The following is a 19187-nucleotide window of genomic DNA, read 5'->3' as shown; positions in this document are numbered from 1 at the left end:
GGATGGATGGGACGGGGCGATGAATCAGCATCACATCTACCCAGACATCGCCTTTCTCGCAATGGGGATGAAGAGAACGCTGCGATGATGTGGAACAACCTTTGTTGGCCTTTACTGAAAGTACCATGGGCAGTTGCTTGGAGAGAACCAGTGTGTAATGTTCACTGCTTCATCCTAGTGAAGCATCTTCCCAAACCTGCAACGATGAACTCAGATTAACAGCGGAGTGCTTTGTATTCCGCAACCCCCAATGGAAGATGTTAGTGTTGAGACACCTCTATCGCTTTTCTCTTGGTGTGATTCTTGGCATATCAGAGAGGCAACAAATGCACATTCCTTTCAACTCGGCACAGAATAAGACTATTCCAACGCCATTTTTGTGTAGAAATAAGCGACATCAGCTGCCCTTGAGGTCCACTCATCATCAACACTGAAACGGTCTCAGCTGCAACGTGTTTTAGCGCAAATTTAAGATTGCATCATACCTGTCAAGTTCGGGGGTCGTTGCCGATCCTTCATTTTTCTTACTGTACAGTTCTACGGAGTAGTATTCATTGTTGTATTGTCCCAAGTTCCACTGTTTCGCATCCATTCTGCTGTGGCTACAAACCGTCCCGGGCGCCATGCTTTATCCTTCCGGCGGCTCTCGGCCGTCGCCTTACCGGCATTTGACTGCCTGCGGCGGGAGGAGGAGACTCACTGACTTGATTATTCTCTGGTTTGTCCATGGTGTGCAGGAGCCAAAAAAACAACCACCACACTTTACCGCAAATGGCTGCAAAGTGCGATGGCCCACTTTCGGGATACCGAAGTTGGCAATCCCGTATTCGAGGTGCTTAACGAGAATTGAAGAGCGGTTGCTGGGACTAGGCTAGTAGTATCTGGAATAATTCTCAGATCATCGAGATGGCGAGTTCCAGATGTCAATGTTGGATCGGGGGCGGCGGGGTTCATGGGGTTTTCCATTTTGCATGCAATCTCGCGCCTCAGACCGAGCGACGTTCAGTCCTCAACCCATCGACTTAGCAATACATGCATTCTAAAAGCAACTAGGACTAGAGGTCCAATCCTTTCATCCCAAGTTCAAGCTCCAGTCTGAGGCACGCCAGTGAACCCCAGGTAAATCTGCGCGAATGGGGTGGTTCTCATTGTCGTAATCACTATTGCTGTACTCTTTGGTGCCTTTAAATTGTGCACTGGCATATCCCGCGCACCGTGTTGTATTTATAATATTATGTTCTCCGTGATTCATGAGACATTGCCCAATACACAAAAATGTCCTTTCCAACACCGAGCTACATATATAAGGCATGTACCAGCTTTGTACAGCGATAAAAAGTCTCATACAACGCCACCGATGCCGCAATGCACGCCGGAAAAGCTACTCCTTGTAAACACTATACTCCTTTCATGGCTTCACTGGCCTCTTGATTTTCTCTTCCTGGTTCGTCCTCTTCCTCTCCTCTCCGCTTCAAACAACTCACGCTTCATATCCATCAAAATATCCTCAACTTCATACACCTTCTCTCTACTGAGAGATGCACTGCGTAGTTTATCGAGCCCACTCCGCAGAGTTTCCATAATTGTTAGGGGACTTTCTCCTCCAACTGGTGGTCCTGCACTTGATTTTGTGCCAACAAAAGTTTCCATGGTTTCACCAACCGCCGGCTCTACTTCGAGCTCCATCTCATCCTCATTGGCTCCTCCTGCAATTTCGTCCTTGTTCGCACCTTGGTCATCTCCCTCTAGGTGGTTCTGCTGTGACGCCTCATTAGATTCCTTTACCAATTGAGATTGTACTTCCTCGTCAGTATCACCACCATCCATATTCCCACATGGACTCTTGGCTCGATGCTTAGCATCTCTCTGAGCCTGTCTTGACTCGCGAAGAAGCGCCTGTTGTTGCCTCTGTCGAAGGCCACGTCTAGTCTCTATACCCTCAATAGGGTCGTTCTTGTCGTCGCAAGTCTGCGGTACAGACGGTTCGGATTCGCTTTGTTCTCTGTCCGATAATTCTTGAATTTCATCAGTACCAGATCGTCGCCTTTTGTTGCCCTTGTCGGATTGCTTTCCGGCCCTCTTTCTTTTCCTCCGAGATCTGCTTGTTTCTGTCTTCTCCGAAGGCTCGGCAGTAGATGGTATCACGGGGGCTGGCGTTTCAACTGTCGCATTTTCCGGTTTTTCGGGTGATGGACAAGTAGAGTCTGTGTGTACCAAAATACACCCGCGAGACCCAAGTGGGGTCTTTGAACCTCCTTCTATGCGGCCACAAAGTTGTGAGCCATCTATTGGCCTCGTGGCATCTTTGCCATGCTGCGCCGCGTCCTGTAGATCCGAGGGTGCACCAGACTTTGTGCCATCTACCTTTTGTTCTGTCGTCTTGTTTTCCGCCTCCACACACCGTGAAGAACAGCGACGGGATAGTGACTTGGATCCCTTCGCCGAGCCATTCTCGAGCTTCGGCGTGACTTGAGCTGTTCTTGCTCGTGTAATTCTACCTTCTCCGGGTGTGGCGGGTGCTGTCAAGGAACGCTGGGATGGCTGATCTTTGGCTTTAAGACTCAACACACCCTCATCTTCGCGCTTGTTAGAGACTGCATGGTCGTTAGACTGGCAAGCTTCGGCTTCCATACGTCTTTTTCTTTTCGAGTAGCGACGCAATTTCTTTGGTGATTCAATGTCTGCAGGGCCAGTAGGTTGCAGCTCTGATTCTTCTCTTTGCTGAATATCAAGGGGGGACCCCGGTGGCGAGGAAAACTCCCAGCTTTCCATGACACTTCCTGCCCTCGATCGAGATTGGATCTCAGATAGAAAGGGGTACGGGCGGGGTGCAGGCGGCGAAGACGGGGGGTCATTGAAGTCATCCATTTGCAACACCTGGCCGCGCCTGGGGGTTGGTGTCAAGCTAATCAGGTCTTCGAAGGATTTACTATGTTTAGGGGTGCTCTCCTGTGCCACTTGCGGACTCTGAGGCGCATTCCTTTGTGTGCTTGGCCCGGGCAACTTGTGGGCGGATGGTGGAGAGAAGCTGGATTGGACGTCTGTGTATAAGACTGCATTTTGACGCTGCCTTTCGCGGACTTCCTTCTGGCGTTCTGTCAGATGCTGAGATTCATTATGCAAGGGTGAGGATGAATCAATTGGCTCGAATTGTATTTGAGAGTTATGATGTCGGCGGCGCGGTGTGCTCATTCGTTTTGTTGACTTTGCGTGATGGAACTCTGGTGTCGATTCTAGGCGTCGTCTCCTGGTCATTGGCCTTCTAGATGCAGACAATCTCGAGGCTGACGCTACAATGTTGGGATCAGAATGCGATCTTGTTGGGGATAGAGCATCCGAGCTGGGGTCGGCTGATGGGCCTCCCTTGGCAGTCAGTATTCCGATGCCAGTACTTCTGCTGGCACCTGGAACAACAATATCAACCTTAGATCGCACAGAAGAAATGATCGCCATGAGACTGTCTGAACATTGGATATCTTCATCACCCTTCATGATTGCATTCCACATCACGCATGTTCTATTCACGATAGTCGCATGTGTACTTTTGAAGGCAGCCGTTAGGACTGGCTCAATAACGTCCAAACTTCTTCTGTTCGGCCGTTCTTGAGCAGCGAGATTCGAGCAAACATGGTCCCAGATAGTAGCAACCTTTGAAAGAGAAGGTCAGTGAAAAATGGATAATCTGCGGGACTTTTTTCAGGAATCAAACTCACACACGTGAACAAAGAAGACTCATGCTTCTCTTGAATATGAGTCTTTTCGTTCTGAAGCCATACGCCGAGTCCGGTTTGCAGTTTGCTTAACACCTCTATTCCGAAGAGGGGCCAGTTTTTTACCAAGAATGTATCCACGGCCTCGAGCAATGGCACAGCACGCACATTCCAATCTGTGTCCAATTGCTGGTCATACAAAGCTGCCAAAAAGTGATTTCCAAGTTTGTATAGATGATCGAGTGGGTCGAATAACGTCATTTTGGGCAGAGTTGGAGGCGCTCCCCAGAGCCTTGACCGAGCAGATTCCACGGCTTGTTTGTCTCGAGGCAGTTTCGCATAATTGAAGAGAGAGGTGACAGCTTGGATGATCAAAGGAGATAGGCCTTCAGTTGCCGCACCCGGCATGTCTAATATAGCTTTGGCTAAAGGTTCGATGACGACTAGAGAACAGCCAGCATCGCCAAAATCACTTGAGACTTGTGTAGCAACGGTTTCAAAGAAGGGAGTCCACTGTCGAGGAGGCAAATTTGGGTGAGAGCTGAGACCACGTTCTATTAGAGACACAATTTCTCGGAACTCCGGGCCGTTCATTTTATCTGGAACTGGGATACACCCAGCGGTAAGAACTGAACGCTTGTCAAGGCACGCTTTAGCACAATCTGCAGCCAGCAACCATGGCCCATATGGCGACAAAGAGTTGCGAGGTAACAGCTGCAGCAGCTCTTTTGCCAAGTCGAAACGTCCTTTGACACTTCTGCCTTTCAAAAACGGCTCGAAAATTGACTGGAAAAACCTAGCCAAGGCATCGTCATCGCTGCCGCCAACAGGGACAGCAGCAAGCATGACGAACAAGTGATGCAGAGGCATACGTACAACCCCTCTAGGCTTATCCGATCGGTCTAATCGCTGTGATGGCGTAGCAACTGGCTCAAATGTGTTCAGAACAGTCATAGAGAGTCTTTTCTCAGTAAATGGGAGAAGTCCTAGTCCATCGATGAGAATTTGTACAAAATTAGAGACCCCAGAGAGAAATTTTGAGTTCGACGAAGTAGATTCGGGCTCAGCATTCTCCGCCGTAAAGACTGTAGAAAGTAAACCGAACGTACAGCCAACAAATTTGGCCGTATCCTCGGAAACCTTGATATCTTTTGCAGAGGCAGCTGCAACAGACCCCACAAGTGCCTGCCACAATCGGTAGATCAAGCTGTCTTTATTCGCAAGATCAATGAATTTTTTTTGAATGACAGGTCCCACCAATTGCAACACTTTGTCACAATTCCTTCTAACCCACTTCGAATCAATGGCAGGGAGTTCGTCCGGTTTGACTGGAGGCAGATCAACGATGCGGTCTTGCCTCCATATTCGTGGTGTGACAACATCCAGAAGACCAACAAGTAATCTAGCTGCTTGCATAATGCCATCTCCAGGGACGTCAGGCATACCATCCAGGCTGATGAGTTGGCTTATGATAGGTTGCACGGCAACATCCCACAAGACATCCGTATCGTATTTGTCACTACCGGGAGTAAAGGCGTAGTAGTATAGGTTGCATATACCACCAATTACCACCCTGCGCAGTTTCAAGGCCTCTTCTGGCTGTTTCGCGCTCGATTTTCTGCGAAGTTGGCTGAGAAGAGGCTGACATAACGTCGCAATGCACTTGGGGCTGACTCTGTTGTCCGAAAGCGAGAGATAGAGGTATCTGTTCCAAGCAAAGTTGGCTTCTTGTTTAGTGGAGTTGTCCGTCATGTTGAAGGCAGACTGCACCAGGGTCAACCAAGGTCCATAGTGCTGCCATCTATCTAGGGGACAACGAAGAAATAGGATGACAACGCTCCATATTTGGGGGACGAAGTGGCAACAATGTTTTTCCTTGACCATCGCCTGCAGCCTCTTGATATAGAAGTCGATGTATGTTTCGGTATCGTTGGCTGCTTGAAATAGTTCGCTCGCTTTTCGAAGTAATTGTTTTTCGGACCGCAACGCAAAACCCGCCTCCGACCCCAAGCTAATGGCTTGTGAGCGAATGTCTTTGACAGAACTGAGCATGTCAGTGAACATATCCTTGAGCCAATCAAGGTGGGCAGCCATGTGGTTTCTGGACTGTTTGATGAGTCGCTTGTATATGTGTAGGCGGCTCATTATGATGCTTTTCCCCTTCAAGTGGTGTTCAATCTTGTGCAAAGCTGCTATAAGACGGCCAACTCTCTCTGAGGTCATGACCTTGGCAGAAAAGTTCTGAAATGCCATCACTTGCATAAGATGTCGTATCACATCCTTGGGCATCGCCTCATCTTCAAACGAGCGGATGGACTGCTCGACGACGAAAACGCTGAAATCAGAGGTCAGGGTAGACGCAATGGCCGGGAAGTGAAGAAAGGTGGCAAGTAGTGTGAGAGAATGATTGATCAGAGACGTGTCTAGGTTTCCATGGTCCGACTTTGCCGTCATATCGCGCTGAACAAATTGCATAAATAGGCTCATCTTGTTTTGCAAGGCGACTCGATCCGGAAGGTTGTTGGAGGCCTTGAGGGCTCTGGAAAGCATCATATATGCATCCAGCTTGGAGTCCCGGTCTGCTCCAGCCAGCTGCTTGATAGTCGAGTCCAGCATTTCAATTATATTAAGCGGAGAGGGACCATCGAGCTCGTTCGTAAAGCATGAAGCTAAAGGATTCGGGGACGAGGAAGGCTTAAGGATGCTCTTGACGGGTTTAAAGCGTGTTGCAGACGACGGAGCTGAAAATGGCGAAGATTTGACGGCCTTGAGACCTTCGGGATATTGGGGAGCCTCCCGATAGTCTGTGTGAGAGGACCACTCCACCTTCTTCCGAGCACGACTGGAGCTGGGGTTGGATCCTGTAGCAACAGGTGAGGTGAAGGAGTGGGCATTCGGAGGGGTATGAAGACTCAATATTGGGTCAAAGGCCGAGGCTCGCCCCAGAACGATGGATTTGAGAGAGACGTCGACTTCGTGGCTAGCTTCACGAGGAGGAGTTGGCGGCCGAGCTGGCAGTGCGATGAGAATATTTGAGGAAGAGGCCGAGGCTACTGAAGATGCCATGGCTGCTGCCAGGCAGCACCGGCGATCTAGAGCGCAGAGAGTTGGCCAGCGAGCTCCCACAATGCCATGCAAGAGGGACTGTAAGAAGGTGGTGGAGGTTGCGTAGCCAATGTACTGGCCAAAGAATTGACGCCGCCGTATCAACGACGACTAATCAGTTTTGCAGCAAGTCAGGGTTTCACTGCACGTCGAAGCACTTTTCTCAAGTAGCCAAACTGGACGCGAGATGCGAGGCGTGGAATCGGGGCTTGGAATAGGGTTGAGATGAAATGTTGAAGGACGACATATGTCGAAGTCATGGCCAAATTGAGATGGGCAGAAACGAAATCAATTAATGAATTGCACCTGCCCCATGTCCCCACGTCCCTAGCTGCTGGACTTGGAGGCTGGCTGGCCAGCTTGCCTTTTCAATAAACGCGACCACGCTTCACGAAAACGCGTGCAAGAAGCTGCCAGTGCGCGTGGGTAACACGGCACCGCGGACAATGACTAAGCGACAGTGCTCCACCCAACCTCCCTGGCCTGTATGGAGATCGTCGTGCACCAAGCATCGTGGGTAGCACCTGCTCACATCCGCTGAAACCTTTAATCTCCGTATATACAGACTTCTAAGTTTTTCAAACTTCTGTTACGACTTCTTCTTCTTTATCATACTTACCTGGCACCCCCGCCCGCATTCTAAAGCTGGTACGAACATAACTACCAGTTCCATTATCACCCTCCAGACGTTTTTTGCAACAGGTTGATCCTTGCCAGCGCTGGGTTGAGTTCTTGCTTTTTTATCCAAGCACACCGAAAGAACGTCGAGACCAGTTGGCCTGCCTGCCTGACTTCTGCTCAACTGCCGCCCAGTGCCCCGTTCAAGGTGGAGGCGTCGGCTTATCTTCGCTGCTGAGCAAAGACCCTCCGTCGTCGTCCTAACCCGTCTCCCCACCCACCTGCCACAGCTCTCTCAAGGTCAGCTTGTACGACATGTCCCAAGCTTCATGATCTACCTAGTACAACGAACTCAGAGCTGTGTGCTGGTACTTGTACGGAAACGTAATAAAGTACACAATCCATACGGGTACTGCGGTGATAAAATCTCTCTATCAGGTGCTTTGTCCAGGGCTGAGAACTTGGAACCCTAGAGCCACAACGCCGTGCTGAATTCGGTGCACTTCGGCCCTTCGGTCCGCTGGGCAGCATATGCCAACGCTACTTGTTGTCGTTTCGTTGTCTGAATTCTGTCAATTGAAGCCTGTTTCGGGTTCAAAATGGCTACGATTGCAAAGGGAGCTGCCACTGGACCGGGTGAGTCACCCTGGGTTCTGTCATCTAGTCGCGCCAACAGCGCAGTTCAAGCTAATAGATATGTGACCTTAGCAAAGCTTCAAGCCGTGGCAGATCTGGTCAATAGGCTCTGCGATGATCTCGAAAACATCTCACTGTTACCTAAAGGTACTCTCCAGCCCTGCAGGCGACATTGGTGGTCTCGAAGCCTAACATTTTTGCCAAAGACCGCAATGATGCCTTAGAAGAGCTTAAAATATACGGGAGGGACCCCAAGTACGCAGATCCCATCTTCACCAAAGATGTTTGTAGTCTTCTTCGCTGCACCTATTGCTATAATCACTGACTCTAACACTTCCCAAGGGATTTACCATGCTTTTAAGGTATTCATTTCAGAACCCCCCAGATGACACCTCACGAGCCGCCCTGCGAGTAGTAGCCAATGCGATGCTTTTGAAACCCGAGACACGTCAGATGTTTGTAGATCAAGGGTATCCTGCTCAGGCTTGTGATCGGCTCAGGGGGGGAAATTGGGATGACGAGTTCCTTCTTTCGCGGGCACTGTTTCTTTCAACCTACGGCACCAATATCGATCTGCCAGAATTGATCGATAGCCACGAACTAGCGCAGCACCTCATCAACAATTTAAGACGCCATGTAAAGATCCTTTCAGATAAGCAGAAGGAAAAGCTGGACCCAATGGAGGATATGGCACTTGGAGAGACGTTGAAACTGATGTTCAATGTGACACACTTTTCAAAGACACATGTGTCTTCGTTTGCTCCGGCAGTGCCACTAATCGTGGCACTGATTTTAAAACATGAAATACCCGAACCCAAGCCCTTGGATCCCCCCTTTGGTCCTCTTATTAACTCGCTTCTCAACCTCGATCTTCGCATTGAGCTGAGCCGATTGGCTCTGTACCCCGAGAATGAGCCACACAAGTTAACATCAAGGCTTGTGGACTTGCTCGATCAGGGCATAAGAGCGTACAGTGGCAATGACCTCGAAACTGTTGTCACACCGGTGGTCAGCCTACTTGCTAGGTTGTACGAAAACGCTCCACAGCCAGTCCAGCAAAAGCTGCGCGAGTGTCTTCTACCAACCGCAGAGGATCGGCAAGGCGTGCTGGGCCGCTCCGACTCTCTCCCATCACACTTGCTGAAGAATTCAACAAATCCCACAGCTCCGGCCTTGCGAGACGCTATTTCTCATCTTCTATTCGATATTTCAGACAAGGACGCGTCGAAATTTGTAGAAAACGTGGGTTATGGCTTTGCATCTGGCTTCCTGTTTCAGAACAACGTGCCCGTACCTGCATCATCTGCCGCCACTTTCAGGAAAGGCGACGGTTTCGGGGCCCAAAAACTCGTCAACCCTATTACCGGGCAGTTTCTGGACAGGGAGAAGATTGCCGATGCGCCAGAGATGACAGATGAGGAAAAGGAGCGTGAGGCAGAGCGCCTATTTGTTTTGTTTGAACGGTCAGTGCTTCATTTTGCGTTTGATTTGGGTCAAAATAACTTAAGGCTGACGTGGTTCCAGGCTGAAAAAGACTGGCGTCGTCAATATTCAAAATCCTGTCGAGAAGGCCGTTCAGGAGGGTAGATTTGAAGAGTTATCTGATGATTGTGTCGAGGAATTGGATTGAGTGACTAACCAAGTAGCGTCTCGAAATAAGCGTATCTTTGCAAAGCATATATAGCGGTAGAGCTGTCACCTAGCCCGAGGCAGGAGGAGAAAGGCGTACGGTTTGAAAGCATTTCCAGACATTTTGTATAGCAAGGCTCTGATACAGGCTGGCTGACTTGTTCACGGGTGAGTAAATAATATCGTCGTCGTACCTCATCAGCATTTATCTTGCTCGAAAATTTTAAAGGAACCTCATTACATACAGCACAGCGATCCGCATCATAAAGTAATAGCCAGTTGTCACGCGAGTGTTATTCTTATACATGTGTGTGAATTTACTAGAGTATAGTCCTTTCCGGGTTACTAGTGCGGCGACCAAACAGTTCATGTTTTCTGCCCTCTTATTTCCCGCTTGGTTTCCCAGCAAGTTGTATCAGTTGTCGGAAACAACTAGGCGTTATTGTTAACAAAAGAAATAGCACCGATTACGGCACTAGCAAGAGGAAATAAACTTCGAGCAAAATTCATCCACGCCCAATCGTCCAGCAGGCTGTTGACCTGGGGATCACTGCCTGGAGTCCCATCTTTGGCTGCCTTTTGCAACGAAGCATTAGTCCTCGTCATGACAGCCAGAGTGAACGGCACGATAGCCAACATGCTGCCAGCTGCAGCTGCAAACCCAACCCATTTTCCACCGTGGCTCTGGACATCATAGGCGGCGTATCCATATGCGAGAGCAACTCCAACGGCAACTTTAGGCATGAGGGCTGCTCCACGTTTGTACACGTCTGCCCATGCCGGGGCGGTAGACTCGGGTGATACTTTGAGTACAGGTATGACAATGAGCGAGAGTGATGCGATAGCGCCTGGTAGGTGCGGCAAACTTATCAGTTAATGTGCTTGACGATGTGCCAGTATGGCTTGTTCACGAACCAGCTGCCCATGCAGAACCGACGATGCCAGTTGCGACCGCAACCAGTGGTGGACCTGAGATTTGCATTTTCTGGGGAAATTTCTATATAGGCGAAGTGATAGATGGTGTTCGATAGATGGTCTTGCTGAAGAAGCACAGGCGACGATGCTTATATGCTGTTCTTATTAGGGCCACCAGGACTGTGAGGAATACTCGGGAACCTCGGACAAGACGCCGCATCATCCCCTACGTAATAACTAGTACCTTGGGTAAGTATCTACCTAGGTAGGTAACTCATTGGCACGACAAGGTTTCAGCCCATTTTTTGTGGAGCTCAATGCAGAATCCTAATCCTTGGTTGAATGTTGATACTGTCTGGTATGTATACACAATACTAGTAGTAATAACATGACGACTTCTGAATACGACCGCCCAACAGATTTGATATACTAGTAAAGATGCGGGAATTTCAGCGCACTACTATTCTGCGTGGAGTGATTATTCCCATCATCAGATGATAGAATTCAACTGTGTTCTACTACGTATATAGTCCAATGAAATGTGCAGCCCAACCCTACATAGACTTTCTCGTTGCCGCTTTCGCCAAATCCCAGTTACGACATCGGCCGTTTAGCCACATAGCCGTACAGAGTCTCAGTCAGTGACTGATCCTGCTTATCAACCTCGTCCCAAGCCTTAACAAAATACATATTCGCCTTGGCGAGAACCCTCTGGCTTGGCGTATTGTTGTCAAGCGTCACAGCAACAATGCATTCCCTCACTTTACCATCGTCTCCCTCCACCGCTGTGCTCTTCTCTACCCTTACGTCGACATCAGCGCGTGGAAGCGCCCACCAGGCTTTCAAAAACGCATGCACTAGTTCCGTAGCATACCCTTTGCCCCAAAACTCCTTACGAAGCATGTACCCGATCACAGGCCATCCCAGCTCTCCCACCAGCATATGGCTACCTGCGATCCCTATCATCTCTCCTGTGTCAGCCAGGCAAACAATGTATTCGTACTTGGCATCGCCTTCTGGTGACAGCCTCTGCTTCAACTTCTCCCTAGACCAGTCGATATCCGGATCTGGTTTTCCCTGCCCAGTCCATTTCATAACCTCCGGTTGGAGGCGCAGAGCATGCCATCCCTCCAAATCGCTTTCCAACGTCGAGCGTAGAACCAGTCGCTCAGTCCGAATCTCTGGACGAGTGTCCAAGGGTGGAAGAGGAGAAGATGGGAGGGTCGTCTTGACCATTACCCACTCCAAAGGAGAAGACTTCATCATGTTGAGTTGCCGTCTATCGATGGTTGTCGCTTGAATAGGGCCAGTTAAACTCGGCAATTAGGAGAATAATGTCTTATCCGATAAGGTCCTCCGAATAGAAATAAGCTCCGTATGCCTCTGTTGCCATATATATTCGTTGCTCTGGAGAGAATTGTGCTAAATTTCTATAGCATGAGTCACAGAAGGCGTCGCCGAGATTTACTTCCACTGTGGGTACCGTACACGATGCCACCGAACTGCGGAACCTACCTGCTAGGCAGGTACCTAGATATTATTTGATATTTGCAGCAGAGTCTCGGAAAAAGTCAGCTGCTCTGGATCGGCAATCGCCGGTCTTGGGCGTAAGTTGTTGGGTAGCTCTGTCCGGAGTTCACCCAAGGCAAAAAAACGTATGCCCATGCCCAATTCTGATCAGTGATCCCCTTGACACTCCAGAATGTGCCGTTGTTGTAATATATGCCACTTGAACACGCACGTGCCTATACTGCACCAGGCAGCAGTAGTCTTCACGAATCCAACTGGGCTTGACATGATGACAGAAAGCTGCTGAGTCATCGTCTGGGCTTGTTCGGGCCGTTGGCGACTCCGGAAGGTAAAATTCCAGAGCAATGCAATCGTGGCAACCGCCGTCACGTCGTCCTACAGTCATTCAATCACGAACTCCAATCCGGTACATCTTGTGCAATGGTGGCTTCACAAAAGCAGGAGCAGGCTTGACGTAAAATGTGCATTCCCTTTTAGACTCCAGCTACCGATGTGGCATCGAATTGTGTCACTCTCTCAATCACTATCACGTAACATGTAAGAGTTTTGGTTCATTCGTTGCCTGCTATTTATCAGGCAAATGCAGTTGATATTTCCATGATCCGTAGTAAACACCCGCAGAACCTTGCCCAACCACCCCCAGAAACCAGAAACACTCTAAGCGAAGGTGGAAGGTCGCTTTGCGCTGAACACCTTCGAGTTGCTAATCTTGGAAATACGATGAGGCAGAGGGAAGGTCAGGCCCTTCTGGAGGAGCTGCTTGATGTACGGGCGCTTGACGTCTTCGGTCTTCTCGATCTCAACAACGCGAAGGATCTAATGGAAGAAGTCAGCACTTTTCATCACCAGGATCCGATGAAGCATTTGGATTAACATGGTGCACGTACGTGGATCGACCTGAAACGAGCGCGATGGCGGGCAGCCATGTCGGAGTAAAGGGCCTCGACGGCATCGGTGCGGGACATTTCACGGTACTCCTTGTACATATTGTGTGTACCGGAGCGCGAGTCGTAACGCAGCCAGATGCCGAAGTTCTTGACCTTCTGGGGGTGCTTCTCGTGGATCTATACCCCTAATTGTGAGCCTCAAAGTTTTGACAGATAGCAAGTCTACACAACTTGGGACGGGGTGGTCGGGTATATTCTTACAGCCTTGACGCTGACAATCTCACCAGTAGCCTTCTTGACCTTTCGGAGACCTCGCAAGAAGTACCAGAATCGGGACTTGGCGACCGTCTCGTTGGGGGCAAAGATGGTCATGCGGTACATGTCCGGGGTTGGGTTGGCCTCGGTAGGCAGATGGCGCCCGATGACCTCGTATTCCTGAAGACGACCTATGTAAAAGAAAAAAAGGCGTTAGTTTGCCGGTTCTGTGTAGGTGTTCGTCTATTACAAGCCCGTGGGATTTTGTCGTCGAGATAGGGGGTGAAACCATTCGTCGGTTTTTGGTTGCAGGTCGTGCGTAGTATCGAAGCTGGAAAGGAAATCTGTCGAGCCGTTGAAATTGCGCAAAGTTGTTGCAAACAGCGCTACTAGCTTAACAAAAGAGTTGTCGGCCCGGTTCAAAGTCAGGAGTCCTTTCGGTAGGAAACTCAACATCGTCAAACATCATGGAATTCTCTTGTTGGTGGTGAATATGCTGTGGTTGGTGGTCCCTTGATATTTTCCAACTTCATGCGACGCAATCCCAGACACAGACAAAAACAAATCAGGAGAACGGCGCTTACCCATCTGTATTATATGTTAGTATATGAGTAGAATTGGAATGATATAATATTGACCAACTTACAGTGACGGTGGTCAATGTCTCCGACAACTGGCGAAATTTGGTGATTGTCAAAGTTGGAAGAGATACAGCGATAATTTTTGTGTGCGGTTGGTGGGGAGGGCACGCAGGACGAGAGCCTGCAGGGCTTAAGCTTCCCCAGCGATTGGCTGAATTACAAAACCAAGGTCCACAGGTGAGTAGTTGTGCTCACGTGATGAGCCACAATAAGCGAAAAGCGCCAATGTAAAGCGCAACCAATTAAAACAACTGTTTCTTTTAAGCGGAGCCAGGGTACGTACCACACTGTGAGGTTGACCAAACCTCCCAAAGTTTGCCTGGAACGGTTGGCAGATCAGTGGCTCATTGAGTTTTGGCCCATATGGGAAGTGATTGAGGAGCATCAAAGTCAACGTTTCTCGATTCTTGTTCTCATAAGGCAACTATTAGAACTCCTAATTACGCAAACGGGCTCTCATTTAACATGAACGAATTATTTGAGGACTTTGCCAAAGCGTACGCTTTGCGAAATGGATACCTGCTAGCACAGACAATCTCACCAGTGCCGCCTCCCAATGAGCCGCACAGGCTGAAACGCATATGGCAGAGCACGAATTCCCATAGCGCCAAAGGAGACATTAAGCACTTTATTAAGTCACAGACATCTTCTCGAAAGACTATAAGCCATGACGAGGTCAACGGATGGGTTGAAGTATATGTGGCGTACTGGAACGCAATAGGTGAGATTCTTGCTGGGGAGAGCGGCAAGGTGAGTTGCTTTCATAATATGTGTACATAGAAATGCATCTGGACTAACGCCTATCGCTCAAGTCCTCTTGGACTAAAGTCTATGAGGCGTGGAAAGAGCTTACCTCCATGTTAATTCGAGGGTACAATAACTCTGGCTTTGAAGCATGGACAATTCCCACCCTCTACGTCGTTGGGAAGTATTTGAGATTGTTTGCTATCAAGTCCGATGACGAGAGAAGCCGGTCTTCCACCGACAACTCCGGAACTGCATCGCTGATGCAGGACGACTTTGACCCGGAACTAGAGAAACAGGGTCAGCTTAGAGACTGCGAGCAGCATCTAAAGCGCATATTTACGCTGTGCCTCAATGACAGGTGAGACGTCCCTGACATGAAGTATTTAATATAAGACTAATCATGCACTGATATAGAGCACCGATAGAAGAATCTCGAAAATGGGGGATATATTTTGTTATTAATTTGTTGTTCAAGACATACTTCAAGCTCAACAGTGCGTCATTATCAAGAACAATTTTGAAGACGTTGGCCGTCTATAACGACAAGGGAGACATGCCACCTTTAGAGGCATTTCCAAGGGCTCAAAGGGTTACCTTCAAGTATTATGAAGGTGTTTTGTTCTTTCTCGAGGAGAACTATGTTCAGGTATCTCACCCGCTCAATATTTTTGAGTAAAGTACTAAAATCATCCCAAACAGGCAGAAAAGCACCTTATTGAGGCATGGCAATTGTGCCACAAGGATGCCAAGAGCAACGCAGAGTATGTTAAAAATGGCAAACGCCACGCTCGTAAGAACGGCAACTAACAGGGACAGGCGCATCTTGACATATCTCATCCCCTGCCGACTGCTAACTAGCCATGTCCTCCCTACCAAAGCACTCCTTCAACCGTATCCTCGATTGCAGGAACTGCTTCTACCACTTGCGGAGTGCATTAAGCGAGGCGATTTGCATAATTTCGACCTAGCCCTACAAAAGGGTGAAGACGAATTTGTCAAGAAACGTATATATTTGACCCTAGAGCGCGGCCGTGATATTGCTCTGCGCAACCTCCTACGCAAGGTTTTCATCGCCGGTGGATTTGACGAACCCAAAGAGGGCGAAACGACCCCTGTGCGCAGAACTCGAGTACCAGTCTCAGAATTCCGAGCCGCAATCTGCATGGGAAGTGGTGGGGAACTCGTCGATACAGATGAAGTCGAGTGCCTGTTGGCCAACATGATCTACAAGGTAGGCCTTCCCGGAGACTGTACAATCTACCTGAACCACTCCAAATGCTTGCTATCATTTCTTATTTTGTCGGTGCCACACAAGCGTCCATCTGCCATTCTATCAGACTGTGCCGGGTGCCTCAACCTAAGGGTCCAAGGCACCAATGAGCTTGCGTGTGGTCCACGTCAACCATCTACCGTACCAGGAGCAGTTGCTAATTTGCATTACGATAGGATCTAATGAAGGGATATATTGCTCGAGAAAGAGGAATTGTGGTCTTATCGAAGAAGGGCGCCTTCCCGGGAACAGGCGTATGATTTGGGGCTCCATGGCTACGATAAGAATTTCGAAACTGTTTGGCGGCCTTGATGAAGAGAAGCCAGGCAAGGTCTGATACACAATATTCTTGACAGCCTCGCAATCAAATGGGAATATGGGCAATGGTCCACGTAGTTTCCTGGCTCAAATCGATGCCTTGGGATAGAAAGTAGGGCTACCAGCAACTGATTGGCACAAAAACTTTCGGCGCTATGGCACACATTGTTTTCTTCATCACAAGGCGCGGTATCAAACAGGGATCAGTTCGATAGGATACTGGTTTTACGCCGAAGTGCTACCCAAGGCACATCGTGCAACGCCGGAAGAGCTGCCCCCAGAACCCCTAAACAGGGATAATTTTGCCGCGCTGATGTGAGTCATGGTTGCCACGCCAGATCTTGTCAGCACGGGAAATTTGAGACTTTTGGCATGTAAAGCGTCACGTAGACTCAATTAGCGTCCATTTAGATGCACATGCCTACCGTGATCATTCGTGTCTCCAAGGAGGTAATTTTCGAATATGGGCAAATGTTATTAGTTAAAGATGTGTATGTCCTCAATCTCATATCTGCGAAATAAAACGCAGAAAGGGCGTTTAGAAGGTGATCCTACATAAAGTGGACGCAAATGACGCAAAGGCCATAGAAGCATCCCCAAAAGACTTTGCTGTTTTATACATGAAAATTTAACAGGACATGAACTTTTGTGTTCTCAAAGAAGTGAAAATACCATACACCCTCATAGATCGAGAAGAGTAATTGTACATGACCTCCGGTAAGTGTGAAGGCTAGGAAAGAGACATAATGGGAAACGACGCCCGACTAACTCACTGTGCAGAAACACGTCAAAATCTTGTGGCAAGGATTAGAAAAGAAACGTTCCGAACCGTCAACGCCAAGTTTAAGCCGTAGATTGTTGCATTTCACCACTTTTAATGACCTAGCAAACTGGCTCCATGTGTGCGAATATTGGAATAAGGGGAAACGTATCACGTCATTTGAGTCGGGATACCGTGAGACTGATCCTTGGGCCCTTAATATTGGATCTAGCGGCCAGATCTCGGTGTACCTCTGAAAAAACGCCGTGTTAGCGTGGTTTTGACAAGGCGATGAAGTCAGATTTTCCTCTTACTGTGCAGATGAGATATCATCAACATGATTGCACAAGGCAACAAACAGGTCAAAGAACAGCTGGGTGCCGCCATTATACATTTCGAGTTGCATAGTCCCGCTACGCTTAAAAGTGCCACGAGAGCGAATAATGAGAGCCAAGTAGTGAGCTCGCAATTTAGAATCGCTGTCAGGTGTGTTGGCATACGCATAACGTGCAGACGCCAAGATGGTGCTGCACTGGATGCCGGATTCTATACATCTTTGGTCAGATATGACGTGGTAAGAGCCCAGGAACAGAGTTGTCGTGAAACAGATGTCCAAAAAGAAAAGAAAAAACTTACGCAAGCCTTGCTTCCGGAGAGCGAGCTTCTTGAGCTCCTCTAGTCCGTATTTCTCAGCTGCACAATAGATGACAGTGTCTTTGAGTAAGTCACCGTCAACTCCGCGATGATAGAAAGTGCTTTCAACTGCTCGCTCTGAATCGGAGGGTTCAAGTTCCCAAGAGTTGCGCCTTTTGTTGTGCATGAGCCGTGGGAAATAATCTCCCTTGTACAGGTATTCCAACACTGAGCTGAAAATCTCCGGCTCTTCATCAGGAAGGGCAATTTTCTTGGCAGCAGGATCCATGTATGTATTTCGTAGAGCGTTATTGAAGAAAGGACTAGAGCAGAGGACATCATCGTGGGCGGCGAACAGTCGTTGGTCGGATCCGACGACCAGCGTCACAATAGCGGACGGCATATTTCTGTGTCCACCAGTCAGCTTTTCTTGTTTCATGATGAACAAGAGGGGAGACTAGGAGAATTATGGGAGAAGAAGAGCTACGTACCCGCCCATGACTGTGTCATCACTGGCCGTGGCTGTGGAAGCCGTTGCTGGACGTCGATGACGAGACTCATGGCGTTTTTTGCTGACACCATTGTCACGGCTGAACGAAGAACTTGACTTTGACGCCTTATGACTTTTGGAAAAGCTCTTGCTGGAGGACTCGAAGCGTCTGCTGCTGCTAAACATTGTAGTAGCTTCTGTCGGGTGCACAGGAAGAGACCCTAGTTGACGCTTGCTTGGGTCTAAAGAAACAGCAATTTGACAACAGCGAAATTCACAGCGCAGTACAGAAATAAACAAGGTGGACTACAAAAAGACGTTGAAACACTGGTGACAGAGCTGATGGCGATTTGTGATGCCTGATGGTGTCAGCGAAGCCCAGAAAAAAACTTACCTAGGGCGCTAACGAGATGTCCCAAAAAATTGGTTGCTTGAGATGGGGTGAATGCCAGGCTTTTAATACTTCAGGAGAATGCTCCGTGCAACCACCAGCTGGCAGGCATCGGCGGACTCCATGTCACCGTTGCATGGCTAAGACGACTAACAAGCGGGCTAGCTCCCCTGATGTGGTCCGCCTTGCAAGGAAGCCCTCTGGTCATGGTGATAGCCTCAGGTCCTACGCGCGTCCAGTAAGAGCAAGACGTGACTCTCAGTTCGCGTCGTTTGCGCGATATCACGTGAAGCTAATTAGTTCTGTGCTAGGGGTGCCAGGGGTGTTGGAGCAAGCCATGGCCCAAGCGTTTTTTCGAGTCAGACGTAAATCAGGGCTAGGAGTCATCAAGAACACCAGAACAGCAAGGATGGCCAGGAGCTTCCAGGGGCCGGGGTCTCAGCATGATGCCTTTGCTGAAGGAGGGTATTCCAACAAACCATGGCACCGATAACGAGTCTGGCCGGGGTAGGGAGGTTGGGAGGTGAGGGCAGTGGAGCACCACAGGCAACTCTCCTCGAGGCAGCGTTCTTCAACGATAGTCAGTCTGCACCTCAGCGGATATAATAGCAATTTCCAACGTCAAAGGGTCAGAGAGATGTGCATAAGAGGC

The 19187-nt window shown here is 49.0% G+C and overlaps 7 protein-coding genes across 7 annotated transcripts; 2 read left to right on the top strand and 5 right to left on the bottom strand.

Annotated features, from left to right (window-relative positions):
- Positions 1-1416: 1416 nt before the first annotated feature.
- On the bottom strand, positions 1417-6776 carry rif1 (Telomere length regulator protein rif1; the record flags this gene model as incomplete). The annotated part of the gene is made up of 2 exons (XM_014688851.1): positions 1417-3648; positions 3714-6776. The coding sequence occupies 2 exons, from the start codon at positions 6774-6776 to the stop codon at positions 1417-1419; spliced, it is 5295 nt and encodes a 1764-aa protein (XP_014544337.1).
- Positions 6777-8032: 1256 nt separating this feature from the next.
- On the top strand, positions 8033-9699 carry G6M90_00g057550 (uncharacterized protein; the record flags this gene model as incomplete). Its single annotated transcript, XM_014688850.1, has 5 exons — positions 8033-8069; positions 8142-8216; positions 8276-8352; positions 8412-9532; positions 9594-9699. 5 exons carry the CDS (start codon positions 8033-8035, stop codon positions 9697-9699), a joined length of 1416 nt encoding a protein of 471 aa, XP_014544336.1.
- A 431-nt stretch (positions 9700-10130) lies between these two features.
- Positions 10131-10680, bottom strand: gedH (Anthrone oxygenase gedH; the record flags this gene model as incomplete). Its single annotated transcript, XM_014688849.1, has 2 exons — positions 10131-10546; positions 10614-10680. The coding sequence occupies 2 exons, from the start codon at positions 10678-10680 to the stop codon at positions 10131-10133; spliced, it is 483 nt and encodes a 160-aa protein (XP_014544335.1).
- A 527-nt stretch (positions 10681-11207) lies between these two features.
- On the bottom strand, positions 11208-11879 carry G6M90_00g057530 (uncharacterized protein; the record flags this gene model as incomplete). The annotated part of the gene is made up of 1 exon (XM_014688848.1): positions 11208-11879. One exon carries the CDS (start codon positions 11877-11879, stop codon positions 11208-11210), a length of 672 nt encoding a protein of 223 aa, XP_014544334.1.
- A 921-nt stretch (positions 11880-12800) lies between these two features.
- Positions 12801-13741, bottom strand: RPL20B (60S ribosomal protein eL20; the record flags this gene model as incomplete). The annotated part of the gene is made up of 4 exons (XM_014688847.2): positions 12801-12959; positions 13031-13207; positions 13292-13476; positions 13540-13741. The coding sequence occupies 4 exons, from the start codon at positions 13739-13741 to the stop codon at positions 12801-12803; spliced, it is 723 nt and encodes a 240-aa protein (XP_014544333.2).
- A 650-nt stretch (positions 13742-14391) lies between these two features.
- Positions 14392-16203, top strand: CSN12 (the record flags this gene model as incomplete). Its single annotated transcript, XM_066130645.1, has 6 exons — positions 14392-14676; positions 14739-15031; positions 15088-15319; positions 15373-15434; positions 15490-15904; positions 16120-16203. The coding sequence occupies 6 exons, from the start codon at positions 14392-14394 to the stop codon at positions 16201-16203; spliced, it is 1371 nt and encodes a 456-aa protein (XP_065986746.1).
- Positions 16204-17249: 1046 nt separating this feature from the next.
- Positions 17250-18330, bottom strand: G6M90_00g057500 (uncharacterized protein; the record flags this gene model as incomplete). The annotated part of the gene is made up of 4 exons (XM_014688845.2): positions 17250-17274; positions 17336-17567; positions 17658-18061; positions 18146-18330. 4 exons carry the CDS (start codon positions 18328-18330, stop codon positions 17250-17252), a joined length of 846 nt encoding a protein of 281 aa, XP_014544331.2.
- Positions 18331-19187: the final 857 nt, after the last annotated feature.

Source organism: Metarhizium brunneum, chromosome 3 (assembly GCF_013426205.1).
Source record: "Metarhizium brunneum chromosome 3, complete sequence".
NCBI classification, from domain to species: domain Eukaryota; kingdom Fungi; phylum Ascomycota; class Sordariomycetes; order Hypocreales; family Clavicipitaceae; genus Metarhizium; species Metarhizium brunneum.
Note: the sequence above shows the minus strand (reverse complement) of the source record. Positions and strands in the feature narration are given on the sequence as shown.